Raw genomic sequence first — 18,133 nt, 5'->3', positions numbered from 1 at the left:
ACTAAATCAGGTGGTAACAGGTTGCTTGGCATTCACACAGGCAGTGTACAGGTGCTAAGGTCAAAGTTGGGGCTGATAGACTAAACTCTTTCCTCTCTTCAATTTTGACTTTTGAGAGTTATAATTCAAAAACTATTTATGCTAAGAGTTAGTTTTCTGGGTTGCTTGTCATTCATATGCCCAGGTTTCTTGCTTGGAATTGCTAAAAGAGTAATTTAGGGATTGTACTCAAGAGTCTGGATACTGAACAATACTCAGGTGACTGCAGGCTTGAGAGTTTTGACAGCAGGATAGGGTTTTGTGACAGGTGTGCAGAGAGCTACCAACAGTTTGGGTCTCTGTTCTTTATTTCTCTCTCCTTTTTTCTTTTTTCTCTTTTCCCAGAGCCATTTTCCCCCAGTTGGTTTGGAATTTGAGGCAGTCAGCCTTAGCTTCCTCAGCAATGTTGTTATGGCTATGTGAGCCACCACCGTCTGCCATTTTGCTTCTTTTTAGCTGTAGAGTTTTTGGGCAGGAGCTTCTGAGCTTTTAAAAAATCTTTTAAAATAATAAGTGGTAATAGTGTGCTTCTAAAGCAGGGTTGTAGACAGTGATAGCTTTTTACCCTTAGCATTGTGTGGCCCCTTACTTCCTATTTTATCTTGTTTGGATATATTTAGTTACTCTCAGTTGCTGAGGCACTATTGACATCTAGTACATAGAAATGTGGGATGCCAAACAGCCTGCAAGCATGGGCACACCCCTCAGCACCCCAGCTCTAGTCCTGTCCAGCGTGTCCCAGTGTAGAAAGCGCGCATTACTAAAAATGTGGTTGAGTTCTTGCCACAGTGGATGCTAGTGATGATTGCTAAACTGAGGACCTCACCTTGTTTGTTTTCTTAGCTAGTTCCAAGGACTCTTGAGGATGTGAACATACATTTCACATTTATTATTGGGACAGGTAACCAGGGCCTGTAATCTCTTTTGCACTTTGAAGTTTTGTAAACACTATCTTAAAATAGTCTATAAAAGTCTACAGGTTAGCTAGTAAGAAAATAGACTCAGAGGTTCAAAAGGAACTCCTGGCCAAACTAGTCCATTTATTCTTACTGTTCAGAGTGTAAATACTCCTTTGATGGTTGGTTAGAACCTTGTTTATGAGTTCAGGGAAGTTCCTTTGGTTTTTACCTTTGTGGAAAGCTTTCTTCTTGCCTTTCAGTATGTAACTAATGGCAATCTTGATGAACTATGCATGTGATTCTCCACGGAGATAAAATCTGGCCTCTGCTGTAATTCACACCCACACTTGCTGGGCCAATGGTGTGAGTACTTGGTAAACCATGTAAGTTGATGAAAATGTTAGTTGGTTATTGGGGAGCATGAGAAAGCTTAAGGTGGCTTCTACCTGATCCCAGATGAGAATTTGAGAAACAACTAGATAGGTTCTGGGTATCTTCCCTGTCCTAGCCTTCAGGGTAGTTATGCAGGGGCTGGGGATTTAGCTCAGTGGCAAGCGCAAGGCCCTGGCTTCAGTCCTCAGTTTGGGATGAGGGTGGGGAGACAGATGACAGAATAGCTAGGTTATAGGCCTGTACCATCAGGTCTGTTACTCTTGTCTGTACTGGAATTGAACCTAGAGGGTCTTATGAATGCTGGGAAAGCGCTCTGCTCCTGTCAACTGCAGATCACTGGCTGCCTTAATTTGAGAAATATGGTTAGGATTTAGCTTTGTTATTCCAAGAAATAATAAGTGAAAGTGAATTTTCCTATAGAGAAATGACAGGATTTCTCTGTGTAGCCTTCCTTGGCTGTCCTAGACTCATTTTCTAGGCTAGGCTGGCCTGGAACTCAGCGGAGACCTGCCTGCCTCTGCCTCTCGGGTGCCGGGAATTAACAGAAATTTGAAGATCCAATTGGGTTTGATTAGTGATTGAAGAATGGGCATGGAGGAGCAGTGTCATAAAGTCCTCTGTTAAAATAAGGACACAAAAAGCAGGGCAGTTGCGCTTACTTTAGCTTGTAAGACAGAGGACACCATTGTGCCAATGTAAATTGCCCTGAAGGGAAGTAACAACTTAGAAGTTTATCATGACTGACTCCATTTTGATATGGTTTCTGCTTGACTGGTGTATCAGCTCACTCCAAATCAGTGGCCTCCCACAGGCTCACAGTGAGGTAGATATCAGTGCCAATGGGAGCAGAGACAGACACATATATAGAAAACAGATTTGTTATATTGGCCCAGTATACATTTTTAATGTAAATTTTAATAAAAGGGCACCTGGGAGTAAGTTGTGAGTTTGGGTTCCTCAAAGGAGTTGAGAGTAGGATCTCTGTAGCCATAATTGCTGATTTTGGTGGCTTCAGAAGTTATATCTTGAAGGCCTGCTAAAAAAAATTCTTTGACAGTTTCATGCATAGCTTGGTTGCTTTTACCCTCCTCCGGCCTTTCACTTCCCCTTCCTCTTCTGCTGAACCCCTCTTTTGAGGGACTTTTTTTTGAGGGGGAAGTAACATGGTTAAGATGGTGGGGTGATCTCTGATTTGTATTGGGTGTGATTACATTAAGATGCTGCTGTAAACAGCCTGGCATAGTGGTGTACACATTTAATCCCAGGAGAAGCAGGTAGATGTTTGTGAGTTCAAGGCCAGCATGGTCTACTTAAAAGAATTCCCAAGCCAGCCAGGGCTATTTAGAGAAGCCCTGTCTCAAAAACAAAAGCAAGGCGTGTGGGGGTGGGGAGGGGTTACTTTAGTCTTGTTTTTGCTTGAGATTCTGAGAAAAGAAAATGTCTGAATGCAGCAGGGCATAGTGGCTCATGCCTTTACCCCAACAGGGGTGGGGGGGCAGGCAGAGGCAGAGGCGCGTGGATGGATGTGCGTTTGAAGCCAGCCTCGTCTACAAAGTGAGTTCAGGACATCCAAGGCTACACAGAGAAACCCTGTCTCGAAAAAAAAAAAAAAGACAAACAAACAAATAAATAAATTAAAGAAAAAAAAGTTTATGAACTGAATCCTAGGAAGAGATCAGCTATACAGTAAAAGGAAATTGCTGCCATAGTGGCATGCTTTTAGTTCCAGCGCTTGTAAGGTAGTCATCCAGCTCTCTTGAGTTCTAGATTGGTGTACACATTTCAAGCTAGCCAGAACTTCACAGTGAGACCCTGTCTCAAAACAACAACAACAACAAAAAAAACAGACCTTTCTGAAAAGTATGAAGAAACAAGAAAGGTTCAGAGTTTTAGTAAAAGAGTTAAGACATAGATAGCTACAATCTATCATGCCCTTTTACTTTTGTGTTAACTTGGCATATTAAATTAAAAAATATTTTTGTTTATATAGTTTTAAAATTTATGGTTTTTAAGTTTCCCATGTATTTATAGATGTAATTAAGCCTAAACTTATTCTTAAGGTTATTTGTATAATATGGATAATTAATATCCTATATATTTTATACATGGTTATGTAGATCATTTCTTTTTTATTTTGTGTCTTCTGGTGTTGAATAGTTCTGTGCTTGACAGTTGCCCAATTTTGACTTATCTATTGACTTACAGGATTTGTTGCTTTGTTAATTTTTGGTTTTTCCAGACAGAGATTCTCTGTTTAGTCCTGGCTGTCTTGGAACTCTGTGACCAGGCAGGCCTTGAACTCAGAGGTCTGACTGCCTCTGCGCCACCACAACCTGGCTTATACCTACTTGTATTTTAAAAACTTTTCTGGAACAGACAAATATCTCATGACTACAGATGCCCTGGAACCCACAGAGATTTCAGTTTGGCCTTCACATGTGTGTCATACATGTGCACACACTCGATAAATACAGACTGGGGGAAAGTGAGAAAAAGGAAAGAATGAATGTTATTGGTTAATACCTTCTCCACTAAACTTTTGTTAGTGGTATGACTAATGTGTTCCTTTCTGCCTTATCATTGATTAATATCTTTTTAAATTTTGACAAAATGTGTAAAGTTGTCTACTGTAATCCCAAATTACTAATAAAAGTTGAAAAAATTTTGATGTCATAACTTGATTATATTTTCTTTTTTTAAATTATATTTTCTTAAGTTTATTGGCCATGTCTTTCTTTTTTTTAAAAGATTTATTTATTATGTATACAGGTGCTCTGTCTGCATATACACTGGTGGACATACGATCACATTATAGATGGTTGTGAGTCACCATGTAGTTGCTGGAAATTGAACTCAGCACTTCTGGAAGAGCAGCCAGTGCTCTTAACCTCTGAGCCATCTCTCCAGCCCTCATTTCAGTGACTTTACTGTGAATGTATGTTTTTGCCTAATTTCCTACTGGAGTTTTTTTGATATGTCAGTCTTCATATAGTTGTATATTTTAAAAAGTATATTCAACTTGGTTTTCCTGATTTACTTGGTTCAGCCACGTTTATACTGTAACTTATTCTTTGGAATCCTAAGGCCTGAACTTAGAATTAGAAGCATGAGGGATCTTAACACAAAGTTTAAGGAGTTGTCACATACTCTTTGTCATCGAGACCCCTGATTGAAGTGTCTTGCCCATTCATTTCCTTAAAGCCACCCAGTCATGGCCTAGAAGGAGCTGTCACAATGCCGCTTAGTTGGTTTGATAATGGGCTTGAAGAATGTAAGGCAAGGCAGGCACTCCCACAGAGGAGTGGGCAGTGCAGGTTCCGGCCTCCATACATCATAACACACGTGGACATTGTCTTTATGAGGATTAGACTTTTGCATATTTTTGACACTTTTACTCTCCATAATTTGAACTTTGTATGGTTATCTTTTTGTGGAGTTTTAGAATAGACTTACATTGTTTCAAGTTTTGTGTTCACCAGCAGTAACCATGAAACTCCTCCCGTCAAGTGGTGAGTAGTTCAGCCATTTTGTAAGTTAGGAAAATAAACACCAGTGTGCTGAAATGGAGGCTCTTGGACAGAGAACCCACAGGCTTTCTCTTTTAAGTGGAATGTTGTGCTGTCCTCTTGTGGCCGTTTTGAAAATGGCACTTTAAGAAATGGAAGTAATCCTATTGGTTTCAACGTCCAATTGTAAAAAAGACGGATCCATTCCACACAAACCTTAGTAAAGGTGTTCTTTTTCCGTTTTCTTCTCTCTCTTGGATTTTGATGCATTTTTTTTGTGTGTGTAGTTGTTTGCAGTTTAGAGTTTGAATAACTTTCAAATGACTGTGCTGTTTATGAGGCTGTGGTAGATAATTCACATGAGTATAATTTTTGACTGCCTTGTATCTATTACAATAGAGAGCCTTTTTATTTAAGGATTGTCCTATGAACTGAATTTGGTGTTTGCTCTCTGTATCTCTCTGGATGTATGACACAAACTACAGACTGTCCTGATCCTCAGCTTTCCAAGTGCTGCCATTAAAATTAAAGTGTGTACCACACTCGAGGCTGACCTTTTTTTTTTTTTTTTTTTTTTTTTTTTAGTTTTTTGAGACAGGGTTTCTCTGTGTAGCCTTGGCTGTCCTAGACTCAGTTTGTAGACCAGGCTGGCCTTGAACTTGCAGTGATCTGCCTGCCTCTGCCTCCCAAAGTGCTGGGAATAAAGGTGTGTACCACCATGCCCAGCAAGGCTGACCTTTTAATTTACATTCTGAGGGTACTTCTGTGAATCCATGTGAAGTCTACTGTGCAGTGCTAAAATATTTAGTATTCCAAGTATAGGAAATGTCGTGTCACTGCAGCTATTGCTTCACTAAAGGCTTAAAAAATTATTTTTTCAATAATAAGGAAATTTTCTTTCAGACTTATCATCCTAGCACTGGTGAGGCAGAGGCAGGGGTGTGTGAGTTTAAGGGCAGCCTGGGCTTCTATCTCAAAGAGGAAGAAAAACGAAAACAAAAAAGTCTTTATTAAGGTTTTTATGAGAACCATTCCTTCTTGGTTATATTAAGTCTTAAATCTAACTGGCTTGTTCCAAAATAAGTTCTCTTTCTTTGTTTTACATGGGGTCTTTTTACATAGTCTGTGCTTACCTTAATTTCCTGATGACAGGCTTGTGCTCTAATACTTGGGCAAAACAATTCATTTTTATTGATTTTGGAGACTGTCTTGTGTAGAGTTGAGTACCTTGTTGCCTTGACCTCACCCTTCTGGATGTGCTTATTTTGGTTAGTGAAATCCTTTATACAGTAAAAATATTTAAGAGTTATTAGCAGCAATAAGTTCACAACTAACACCATAACAGTGCCAAATGTTCTTAGCTGTTTTGCTCAGCTGCACAGGTGACTAAAACTTCCTTTTCTTGGGTTTGACTTTTATAGTGTTTTTTTTTCTTTATTTTTTTAAAATTTTATTTTACAAGCATAAGCTAGTATATGGAATCTTCTAGTATATCCTTCCTACAGAATAAGTCACTCTTTACAAATTTGTAGACTAACATTTTCACAAATGTGTGTTAATGGGAATGCGGGTATATTTGTAATAATTGTGTCCAATATTACATTTCTTGTGCCTACTTGTACAAAAGCAGGAATACAGCTGTCCAAGAAGGTATATACAAGAATATTTAGAGCCTTATTGGTTATAGTGAGCAACTGTGAAAGAACCTAAATATTATGCTTAGAAATAAAGATATACAGAAACGAATCATAGATACTCATAGCTTATTGAACAATTTGAAAATAACCAAGGTGGACCTGAAATACAGCTTACTTCTATGGCAGTTTATAGGGAACTGTTCTGAATGGCATCGACATTGTGTTATGCTGTGATCCCTGCTTTTGTGCACAAGACTGAAAAAGCCTTTGTAGTTAACTGGACTGTTGTGTGCAGTAGACTAATGCTGGCTTTTGCAGCTTTTTGTGGATCTTCAAACTGGTAGTTTAACATTTTCCAGGTATATTTGGAATATCTCATTTGTTACGGAGTTGAATTTGTTGGTTATACTGTGACAATATTAGTTGTGACAACTATCATGATTCTATCCACAAGTTCTTGTCTGGAGTTCAGCTGGAATACATTGTGTATTCTACCTCAGTCAGTAATTGCCAATATACCAGACACAAGGAACATTGGGAAGATGACCTTTGCTTTTATGCTTGTTTTGGAGGTTGACAAGTGACCATATTATTTTTATAGGTTGGACAAATGGGAGACAAGGTAATGTGTCAAATACCTGGGCTTTACATAGGTGTTGAGACCAAGCCTTAGATTTCTGTATGAATAGGCCAGTACTGTACACTGAGCCATATTCCAAACTCAACAGCTGGGGCTTTGGATTCATTTTCTTAGAGGTAGAAATCACTGAAAAATGAGAGGTAGCAGAAGTTGAGAGCTGAAGCTGATACCACGGTGGGGCTGCCAGTTTTCTCTTCTCACACTAGTAATTGCAGTGCTAGGTTAGCATTTCCAAGTGTCTAGGGCTGAGCTTAGCACATGAGAGAGCAGACCATGCCTTCTTACAGAAGCTGATAGCCACACGCGCAAAATTAGATACGCAGCTTGCTGCATAAGCACTGTATGCAGGAGGTGGAGGTGAGCGGTACTGGGATTTAGGCCATGCCTCTATAAGTGTTACACAGAGCAAATGGGCACGAGGGGAGGAGGATGAAGAAGAGATGCATGAGCAGGGGGTTGGCCAGAGGGCAGTTAAGAAGCCACACTGGTCTTGTAGATGAGCTAGGCTTCAGTTCCCAGCAGCCAGGGCATCTGATACCCTCTTCTGGCCTGTGGTACCTAGACATACATGGACGCAAAACACTCATATACATAAAGTAAATCTTACAGAGAGGGGAGGGAATCCTACAGACGCGAACATGAGGTAGTTGTCAGAGGCTAGGTTTTCTAGCTCCTGCTGTAACAGGTTCAAAGACCAGGCCAGGGTATCTGTCTGGACTGTAAGGGCCAGGCCTTCGAAAGCACACAGTTGCCCAGCTTCCAGAATCTCCCTTGCCTCATTTCTGATTCTAATTTATAATCTAATCTAATTCTGGATCTTATAAGGAAGTTTTGTAGCTAATTATATTTGTGTGCAGATGATGGTGGCAAAAGTAATAGTCTTTTAGTGCCCTGAATTTTGTGGTATTATCTGTTGGAGAACTTTCTGTTAAGGGAGTCTAAGACTGCATGTCAGAGTCTCAAAGCATTTATATAGAAGTATTGCAGCTTTCATAGCTGCCATGTTACATGCATGACTCTTCTGGTGGGTGGAACTGTTAATAGCATGGCATAGCTGGGGGCTGGAGAGATGGCTCTGCAGTTAAGTTAGCTGTTCCTTCAAAGGACTTTAGCTCGGGTCTGGCACCCTCATGGCTTCTTACAGCAGTCTGTAACTCCAGTCCTGGGAGATCCAACTGGCCTCTGGGTACTGCACAGATATGCATGCTGGCAGAATACGGATACACATAAAATAAAGAAAAAGTACAACTAGAAAGCGAGAGATGGGGCAAGGTATAGAGTCCAAAGGAAGGCCAAGTTTCTTAAAATCTTTTCATAGGTTTGTTCTGGAGAATAAATATGTTTAAAGTATTTAGCATAATACCTGACACTGAGGTGATCAGGCAGTTTGTATTTCTCTTGTCTTCCCTCCCTAGAGACTAATTTTTCTATTTTTTCATCTTGACTTAAGGGCCTATGAACTGTGCTTTTTGTAGATTTGGGTCAATGTAAGTTTTCAGTAATTTATTTTCTTTTGTTTTGGCAGGGGCTCATGTATTCCAGGCTGGCCTCTGACTTGTTATGTATTAGAGGCTGACTTCAAAGTTCTGGTCCTTCTGAGTATCCCCCGCCCCACCTGTTATGCGGAAGCGCAAGTCCCTGCTGTCTGACTGCACACTACCAACCCAATTACATTCTTAGCCCAGTTCTTTCTATAGACCTCTGCTAAGTTATATGACCTCAGTGTGGAAGATACAGTCGTGGGAAATAAGAAACTTCCTCTCGTGCTTCATGCTACTGTGTCTACCTTTCAACCTAAAGCCTTTCTCCCCCCCCCCCCCTTCTCCCAGGGCTTCCCTGTGTAGCCTTGGCTGTCATGGACTAGCTTTGTAGATCAGGCTGGCCTTGAACTCACAGAGATCTGCCTCCTGAGTGCTGGGATTACAGGCCTGTGCCGTAGCACACTTCTTCAACATAAAGTTTTTATTTTATGGCTTTCACGTTTGTTTTTTTTCAGGGTTTGGAAAGAGGAAGGGGATCAGGATGTCTAGGCCGATATCATAGATTGCTAGGTGGTGGCGTTCTCATTGGAATCTTTCCTTAGAGGCAGGACCTCTGGCGTGCAGATCACCACCTGCAGCTTCCTATCTGAGTCTGATGGGAACCTGTCACTGAGAAACACTAATTGGATAATTGCATTTTTTATTTTGGAGTGGGTTTGCTTTTGTCATGTTTGAAATTATTATCTTTTATTTTGAAGAGGGCGTTGGTACTTAAACAGATGTGATTTAGCAAACAGATCATAGTGTTCTAGTGAGGTCTCAGAGTTCCCGAAATATTCGGAGTTATATACTTCTACCTCATTTGAATGAAAGGACCTGTGTTCACCTGAATGTGTGAAAATATGTAAATTACCCAGTATATGTATGGTGTCAAACATATGAAGGTAAAGGTTGAAAATGATAGGAAAGTAAAATAATATTTGTAGCACAAGAATAAAAATGAATTTGAAGATGTGGATGCTAAGTTGCTGAAATTACTGTCTGAAGACATATTACCAGAGGATTAACAAAAGAACAACTTATGTGGCAGTTCTTAAATGTTTCTAAGCCTCCTCTCTTTCTGCCTGTCTCTATTAAGTCACTCAGCCTCTGAAGAAGCTTCGGGTTCAGACTCTGGCAGTCAGTCTGAAAGTGAGCAGGGCAGCGATCAAGGAAGCGGACATGGCAGCGAGTCCAACAGCAGTTCTGAATCTTCTGAGAGCCAATCAGAATCTGAGAGTGAATCGGCGGGTTCCAAATCCCAGCCAGTCCTCCCAGAAGCCAAAGAGAAGCCCGCCTCTAAGAAGGAACGGCTAGCTGATGTGAAGAAGGTATCTCCTGGGCTGGATGTTGCAAATTTGCTACTGTCCAGGACCAGCTAGCAGAGTTTCCAAAGAAGATTGATTAGTATGTCTGTTGGTCTGTTTCTGGAGATGGGGTCTCATGTACCTTGGGCTGGCTGAGACCTTGCTTGCAGTGAAGCCAAGGCCGGCTTTACAACCCTCTTGATCCTCTTGCCTCTGTCTCCCACGTGCAGAGAGTATAGGTGTGCATCACTAGGCCTGCCCAGGCCTTCCCTCCCCACCTCACCAAGAGCCTGATGTGGCCTGGAACTCAAGTTCTCTCCTTCAGCCCATGTGCTGGGATTACAGGCCTGGGTTGTCACACTGCTGTAAAGGGAGTTTTCCTTGCCTGTGTAAAGGAAAGGAAATGAAACCACAAAACAGCCTGAATGAAGGCATCGTAGTGATGTTCTGCTTATTAGAAAGAACCTTTTAGCAAAGAATACAAAAGACAAAAATTAAATGGCATAACATTTTCACAGTGATTCTAAACCTTGGAAATACATTTCCTTTTGGATGGGTTATGTCACTTCACCATCAGGTGTCTGATTTTGGGGGGTTGGTAGGGTAGTGGTATAGGATATCATGTAGCCCAGGCTGTCCCTAAACTCATTGTAGCCTAGGATGACCTTAACTCCTCATCCTCCTTCCTCTCCCTCATGCTGGGATAAGAAGCGTGTATTCGCATTTCTGTGGTGCTGGGTTTGTGCACGCTAGACAAGCACTCGCCCAGCCAAGCTACGTCCAGCCTACCACACAGATGAATGTGTAAGGTTCTATTTGAGAGACTTACGTGTGAACCACTCAGAATACAAAAACATACTGCTTTTCATTTAAAAAAAAAATCAATACCTGAATAGGATTAAGTTTTAGGTTGTCATCTCTTAAGTTTAAGCTAAAATCTAATGCAAATTTGTATTCTTCATATTATATAGATAATCTTAAATTATAGATGGTAGTGAACATTTTCAGATAGTATGAATTTAATCATTTGGAGCTCTTAAGACAGACTTGAGTTGAACAGTTAGTTTATTTTCAGCAAAATTCCTCTGTAATGGTATTTGGCTTTTAGGGGCCATAGGATGGCTGGGATGCTGATGGCTAGGGATAGAAAAACTTTTAATAATAATAATAATAATAATAATAATAATAATAATAATAATAATAATAATAATAATAGGAATTCACTATATTTCCCTTCTCAGCCTGGAACACTGTGTAGCCCAGACATCTCAAACTTACAGAGATCTGCCTGCCTCTGCCTTCTTAGTACTGTGATTAAAATCATGTGCCATGATACCTAGCTTCTTTTTTTTGGTGACAGGATTTTAATGTGTCTCTAGCTGGCTGTCCTGCAATTCATATGTAGACCAGGCTGTTCCCAAACTCAGAAATCCACATGGCCCAGCCTCCCAGGTGCTGGGGTTAAAGGCGTGTACCACTACCCCCTAGCTCCTGGCCTTTTTTTTAAAGTGCGTTATTTTTATTTATATGTATGTGTGTGCTGCCCCTTGGCGAGGCCCAAAGAGGGTGTCAAATCTACTGGCACTGGACTTAGAAACTATTGTATGAAACTATGCCTTGCTTCAGAAAGCATTACTGAGACTGGACTTGTCCAGCACTGAAAACACACACACACACACACACACACAGACACGGAGAGGGAGAGGGGGAGAGAGGATTTCAAGATAAAATTACATCTCTAGGAATATTAAAATCTTTTTGTAGTTAAGGTGATCAGTACTAAAAAAGTAAAAATAGCTGGGCGGTGGTGGCACACACCTTTAATCCCAGCACTCGGGAGGCAGAGGCAAGTGGATCTCTGTGAGTTCGAGGACAGCCTGGTCTCCAAAGTGAGTTCAGGACAGCCAAGGCTACACAGAGAAACCCTGTCTGAACCCCCCCCCCCCCAAAAGGCAAAAATATAGTTCCATGTGGCTGAGCCCAATAGAAGGATTTATTAGCCACCACAGTTAATAAAGGCTCCATGAAGTTCTCTGCTGAATCATACATAAAATTTCTCATGTGTAGCAGAGGTCCATAAAGGACTAGGTGCAGGTGTGGGCAGAAAGGCTGGAGTATGAACCTCTCCCTCCCTTCTCTGCCAGGTCGGTACAGTGCGTTGTGCATTTCCGTGACTCTTCCACTTTCAATCCTAACTGCTTATTGTGTATTTTGTCCTTTAAAATTGGGAGAATTCTATAGTCATTATTTGGGAATGTAACAGCATTGAATTCTATAGTTGTATTGGATTCTAATTCTAATGTGCCTATTCCTGGCCCATTATTAACTTGTTTGGGTTTTAACTTATTCCTTGTTTTTCATCTTACTATAATTTTTTTTTTTTGGGCCATTGCTTAGTACTGCCCTATTGTCTTCTTTTGCTTAGTAACATTGGTGTTTGTTTTTTGACTAACCTTTGATCAATTTTGGCTTTTTTGTGCCTGTTTTCTACTTTTTTTTCATAGTTAGGATTTCAGGTTGCAGTACTGGCTGTCTTGGACTCACTGTGTGTACTGACTGGCTTTGACAGCACAGTGATGCCTATTTTTGGTTTCAGAGTACTGGGATTAAAGGCATGCATTACCATTCCTGATTTAGGCAGGTGAAGTTTATTCATCGTATTAAAACTTCAGCCAGGCATGGTGGCGCACGCCTTTAATCCCAGCACTCGGGAGGCAGAGGCAGGTGGGTTGCTGTGAGTTTGAGGCCAGCCTGATCTACAAGTGAGTCTAGGACAGCCAGGACTACACAGAGAAACCCTGTCTTGAAAAATCAACCAACCAACCAACCAACAAACAAACACAACAACAACAACAAAACACCTCCAGAGAAAAAAACACAATGGGACTTGTTTTCAGTGCTCTTCTAGACTTGAAAGTGCCTCTTGAATACTTAGATACTTAGTGACTGATTTCCCATTACAGTTTCAGAGAGAAGTAGCCACTTAGCTTAGAATGTTTACTGTGCCTCAGTGCAAACATTTTACTGGCCTCAGACAGTGGCTTCTTTCCCTTTGCATATACTCTGCCTTGAATTTCTAAATGTTTTCATGACATTGGCTGCTGCTAAAACCCATATTCCTAACCTTGTTTTCGAACATCTGTTCCATATGTTGAACCATGATTAAACATCTCACACCAGTGTGCCACAGTCTAGTCAGCTTCCATTTGCTTTCTTGTGATCTCATTTAAAAAGTTCAGAGTATACTTAAGTATAGTTATCTCTGGGGGAGAGTGGAAGAACAAACCCCTCAGCCAGCCCCTCCCTTAAGGTTAACGTTATAATCACTGGTGAAAGTTGTTAGCAGGAAGTCTGAAAGGCAGAGGGCTAACCTACTGCTAGTATACCGAAGCAGGCACGCCAGGGAGCAAGTGCAGGCTCTCATCTCCTGTGCTTGTAGGTAGTTGGCTGCCCTGCCTTGTGTGATTAGATTTGGTGGGGGCCCTTCTGCTCAGTTGTTTTTTGTTTTTTGTTTTTGTTTTTTTTGTATTTATTCGTTGTTTCTAAGTTGAAATTGCAAGCATTAGAGAATTTAGAATTCCTTAGTAATTTGGATTCAGTGGAAGTAATCAGTGTCACATTTTAGTTTCGTGATATAAGTAGTGCTTGTAATTGTTTGTTTTAAAGTATGCAGTGGCATTTTGCTTGCATATTTATCTGTGTGAGGGTGTTGGATCCCCTGGAACTGGAGCTGTAGACAGTTGTGAGCTGCCATGTAGGAACTGGGAATTGAACTTGGGTCCTTTGGAAGAGCAGCCAGTGAGTGCTCTTAATCACTGAGCCATCTCTCCAGCCCCTCGTAATAATTTTAATAGCAGTGAAAGCACTGTTTAACTCTCTTCACTAGGATAATGCCTATCCTTTTGAGAGGATAGTGCTTAGCTTTCTCTCAACTAGCAAAGCAACCTTTGGATATTTAGTTACATGGTTTTGCTTGATTTGAAGTAAGTGTTCTAATAATAAAAATATCAACTGGAGTTAAGGAAAGGACTCATGCGCAATCTATTAATTTTGCAGATGTGGGAAGAATATCCTGATGTTTATGGGGTTAGGCGGTCAAACCGAAGCAGACAAGAGCCATCACGATTTAATATTAAGGAAGAGGTAAGAAAAAAAGTATCAGAGGGGATGCATTTCAATTCCCTGTCTCACCTCACCTCTGACTGCTGTATGTTACTATTAAAAAGAATGAGCTTCAGGCGCTGCAGTTAAAAGTGACTGTCATGGGGCATTTCTGTGAACAGATAAGTAGGCAAAAAGTTAAGTAACAAACACCAAATAGTTAATAGTTACTGTTTTGTTTCAATAGTTATGGTGTTATATGGCTTTTAAAGTTAAATTTCCAGCAAGTTCACTTTTGACATAGAGAATTTTATCTAAACGAATGACTCATTTGCTGAACAAATGGAACATGGAAGAGGTTTTGCATTTACTCCAGAGAAAAACAAGAGGAGTGTTTAATGTATTTTGTTTTTTTAAATTTATGTAAGTTTGATTTTCTATCTTAATTGTAGTGTGAGATAGAAAACTAGTTTCTAGTATATTAACTTTTTGGTCTATTTATATGAGATGGAGTACTTTTTTTATTTTTTTAATGGAGTACTTTTTTTAAGTGATGGGGCAGAACTTTGCTACTTGAGCATGCTAAACAAGCACCCTGTCACGTAGCTACATCCCCAGTGTCTAGCCTGTTGATTTTTTAAGTATTATGTATTGGGGTCACACATCTATAGACTCAAACATGTTTTATGTTTCTCAGATTGTGGCATTTTTAGTGAAGTCTCTCCATCCTAGATTTGCAGAGTCAATTCTTGAAGGGCTACTTATTCTTGTCTCAGTGAAGTGTCCCCTTTCTGCCTTAGGAGGAGTTGGCTATTCTTAGCCATGTAACATTCTTCCCATGGCAGTTATGATTTGATACCCAGTGCTGGGGAGCTAGGCACAGGTTTTTGTAAGTGTCTGCTGAAAATCAAGTTCATGCCAAGGCCTATATGTTTATGCTGTGTGAGTTCTGAGTGGCTTCTGAGCTGGTGTGCCTGTGTTTCCTTCCCCGTAGTGCCGGGGCCACTGAGCCAGGTTCCTTACATCCAGCCATGCCTGTATACTCCGCCTGTCTTACACATCCACATGTGCTTAGACTCAGCAGCAGGAGGGAGGAGTGCCATTTTGGTACTTTTTTGGGAAGACACTATTCAACTGTCTCTGACTATACTCCCTCCTCTGCCTACTGCTGCTAGCTCTTCATTCTTGATTGCAGATGCTCTTTAATCGAGTTTAAAGTGAATAAATCAGAAAGCCGTGCCTTTAAGGTGCACTCACTATATTTGGTAGTTTTTATATGTTTTGAGTCTGCAGCTGTCTGTAGAGTTATTGCTAGCACATGTGGCTTTTAAGTTTTATGTTAAGAATTAAGTAAATTCTAAAATTCTGTTCCTCAGCCTTAGTAGGTACATTTCAAGTGCTGAGTTCACATGTGGTGATGGCTCACTGTGCTTGACGTTATAGGTACAGAGCGTTTACGTGTAGAAAGTTGTATTTGATGTTGCTGTTCAAGATGACTCTGAGCTAAGTACAGGCTTGAGAAGGAGACACTGGTTTTCAAAGAGAAAGAAGAGTGGGCTCCACATAGCAGTGCTTAGGTTTCATTCCGTCTAAAGTCTCACTGTGAATTAAAGTCTGTGATCATTTTTCCCCCTCACACACTGAAGGCAAGTAGCGAGTCTGAGAGTGGGAGTCCAAAAAGAAGAGGCCAGAGGCAGCTGAAAAAACAGTAAGTCTTTTATGGGGAATTGACGTAATCTGACAGTTTGAACTTGTCTGCATTTCTTGGACAGTCTCTGGGTTCTATCTGTACCAGGGCGCTTTACTTGGTTTATATTGCTAGGATTCTCAGTTTCACGTGGAGGCCTCACATATGTCCATGGACTGTTTGTTAGAGCCCCACCCCCAGCTTCTTAAGGGGTGGCCAAATTAACTCAGTTAATTTTTTTCTTGAAAGTAAACATGAATACCATTCTTGTTAAGTAAGGCATGATTTAAATTGGCTGCTTTTCTTGTTGTTGACATGATAAGACTTTATTGTTTGAGTACCCATTTTTGTTATGAAATACAGACTGTTTTCATATAATTCTAAGATTATAGTTTGTAGACCAGAACATTTTAATTCTGGAACTTAGAGTTAAAATGTTTTATAACAAATATACTCTTTTTTTGGTTTTTCAAGACAGGGTTTCTCTGTGTAGCCTTGGCTGTCCTAGACTCACTTTGTAGACCAGGCTGGCCTCGAACTCACAGCGATTCGCCTGCCTCTGCCTCCCAAGTGCTGGGATTAAAGGCATGCGCCACCATGCCTGGCTAACATATATATTTTTAATCATTATTTTTGGCAACATTAGAGTTTGAATACAGGGCCTCATACATGCTATAGGCAAGCATTCTACCACTGAGCTAAAGCCTTAGTTCTATGCTCATTAATTATGAAAAGTAGCTTTTTAAATATATATATATATACACACACATACAATTAAATTTGAAGAGTGTGTATGTGTAGGTGTGCATGTGGGAACAGCTTGTGAGAGCCTTTCCTTTTATGTGGGCTGGGGATGGATACAGGTTTAATGCTTGTGGGTGAGCACCTTTATGTGCTGAACCATCTCATGGGCCTGATTTGTTCATTTTGACACAGGGTCTCAAGTGTTATAGGTCAGCTTTGGTCTTACTATGTAGCTAAGGATAACCTTGAACTCTTGATCTTTATGCCTCTTCCAAATCCCAGAATTACAGGTATTTACCATCACACGTAGAGTTTTCATATATATATATATATGTACATATGTATGTATATGTGTATTGTATATTTTTTAATTAAAAAGTTTTTTAAGACAGAGTCTCACTCTTGTGTGGAGCACAGGGTTTGCCTAGAGATCACACTATAGACTAGGGTGGCCTTGAACATGCTGGGATTACAGGTGTGTGCCATCACTCCTGGCTTCAGGATAGTTATATTTTATTTTTATTGTATTTGAGGCAAAATCTTGTTTTACTGCCAGATCAGCCTCAAACTTATGGAGATCCACTGGCCTCAGCCTCCTGGTGATGAGGTTAAAGGAATGCGACACTCTTCCTGGCTATTCATTATTACTTTTATTTATTATTATTGATTTTTAAAGACAAGAATCTTACTACGGGCCTGGAGAGATGGCTCAGAGGTTAAGAGCACTGACTGCTCTTCCAGAGGTCCTGAGTTCAATTCCCAGCAACCACATGGTGGCTCACAACCATCTATAATATGATCTGATGCCCTCTTCTGGCCTGCAGGTATACATGCAGACAGAGCGTTGTATACATAATAATAAATAAATAAAAAAAAATACTGTACTATGTAGACAAGACTGAGCCTCCTCTCTTCACTTTCCAAATGCCAGGATTATAAGAGAGTCCCTCCATACTTGGATGTTCATTATTTTTAGTTAAAAAATTCTGAGTAATCAAAACTGTTAGGTTTTTAAGTAACAGCTCCCTCCCCATATCTATGGGATACTGGTCCTTTCACTATGTAAATTCTATAGATCCTTGTTTGAAAAATGCAGAACTTGTATATCAGCTCAAGAATACTTTCCACTGAAGTCTCCAGTTATAGGTAAATTCGACTTTCTTCTTTCTTTCTCCCCTCCCCCCCCCCCCCCCTCCCCAGACAGGGTCTCTCTACGTTAGCCTTGCTGTCCTGGACTTGCTTTGTAGACCAGCGATCCATCTGCCTCTGCCTTTTGAGTGCTAGGATTAAAGGCATGTGCCACCATGGCTGGCTCCAAATTTTAATTTTTTTTTTTTTTTGGTTTTGCGAGACAGGGTTTCTCTGTGTAGCCTTGGCTGTCCTGGACTCTCTGTAGACCAGGCTGGTCTCGAACTCCCAGCGATCTGCCTGCCTCTGACTCCCGAGTGCTGGGATTAAAGGCATGCGCCACCACACCCGGCTCAAATTTTAATTTTTTAAACTCATTTCTCCAACTCCAAAATAGTAATATGAATTCTGCTCACCCAACAGTTAATAAAAGTAGTTACATTAAATGTATATTACTAAAGAACTTTGTAAAGCAGTATTTACTGTTGTCTTGCCTCAATATACCCATGTTCCATTGTGGTTTACATACTGA

General features: G+C 40.5%; 1 protein-coding gene across 2 annotated transcripts in view; it reads left to right on the top strand.

Moving 5' to 3' along the window:
* The window catches only part of CHD2 (chromodomain helicase DNA binding protein 2), a 114,113-nt gene that overhangs the window by 11,940 nt on the left and 84,040 nt on the right, over positions 1-18,133 (top strand). For both annotated transcript variants that reach the window (XM_084751983.1, XM_084751982.1), the window contains 3 exons: positions 9,734-9,965; positions 13,998-14,084; positions 15,689-15,750. In XM_084751983.1, coding sequence (XP_084608109.1) covers positions 9,734-9,965; positions 13,998-14,084; positions 15,689-15,750 — 381 coding nt within the window. The remainder of the gene's footprint in view (positions 1-9,733; positions 9,966-13,997; positions 14,085-15,688; positions 15,751-18,133) is intronic.

Source organism: Acomys minous (genome assembly GCF_964271855.1).
Source record: "Acomys minous genome assembly, chromosome: 2".
Lineage (NCBI taxonomy): Eukaryota > Metazoa > Chordata > Mammalia > Rodentia > Muridae > Acomys > Acomys minous.
The sequence above is the reverse complement of the archived record's forward strand: the minus strand, read 5'-3'. Positions and strand labels throughout refer to the sequence as shown.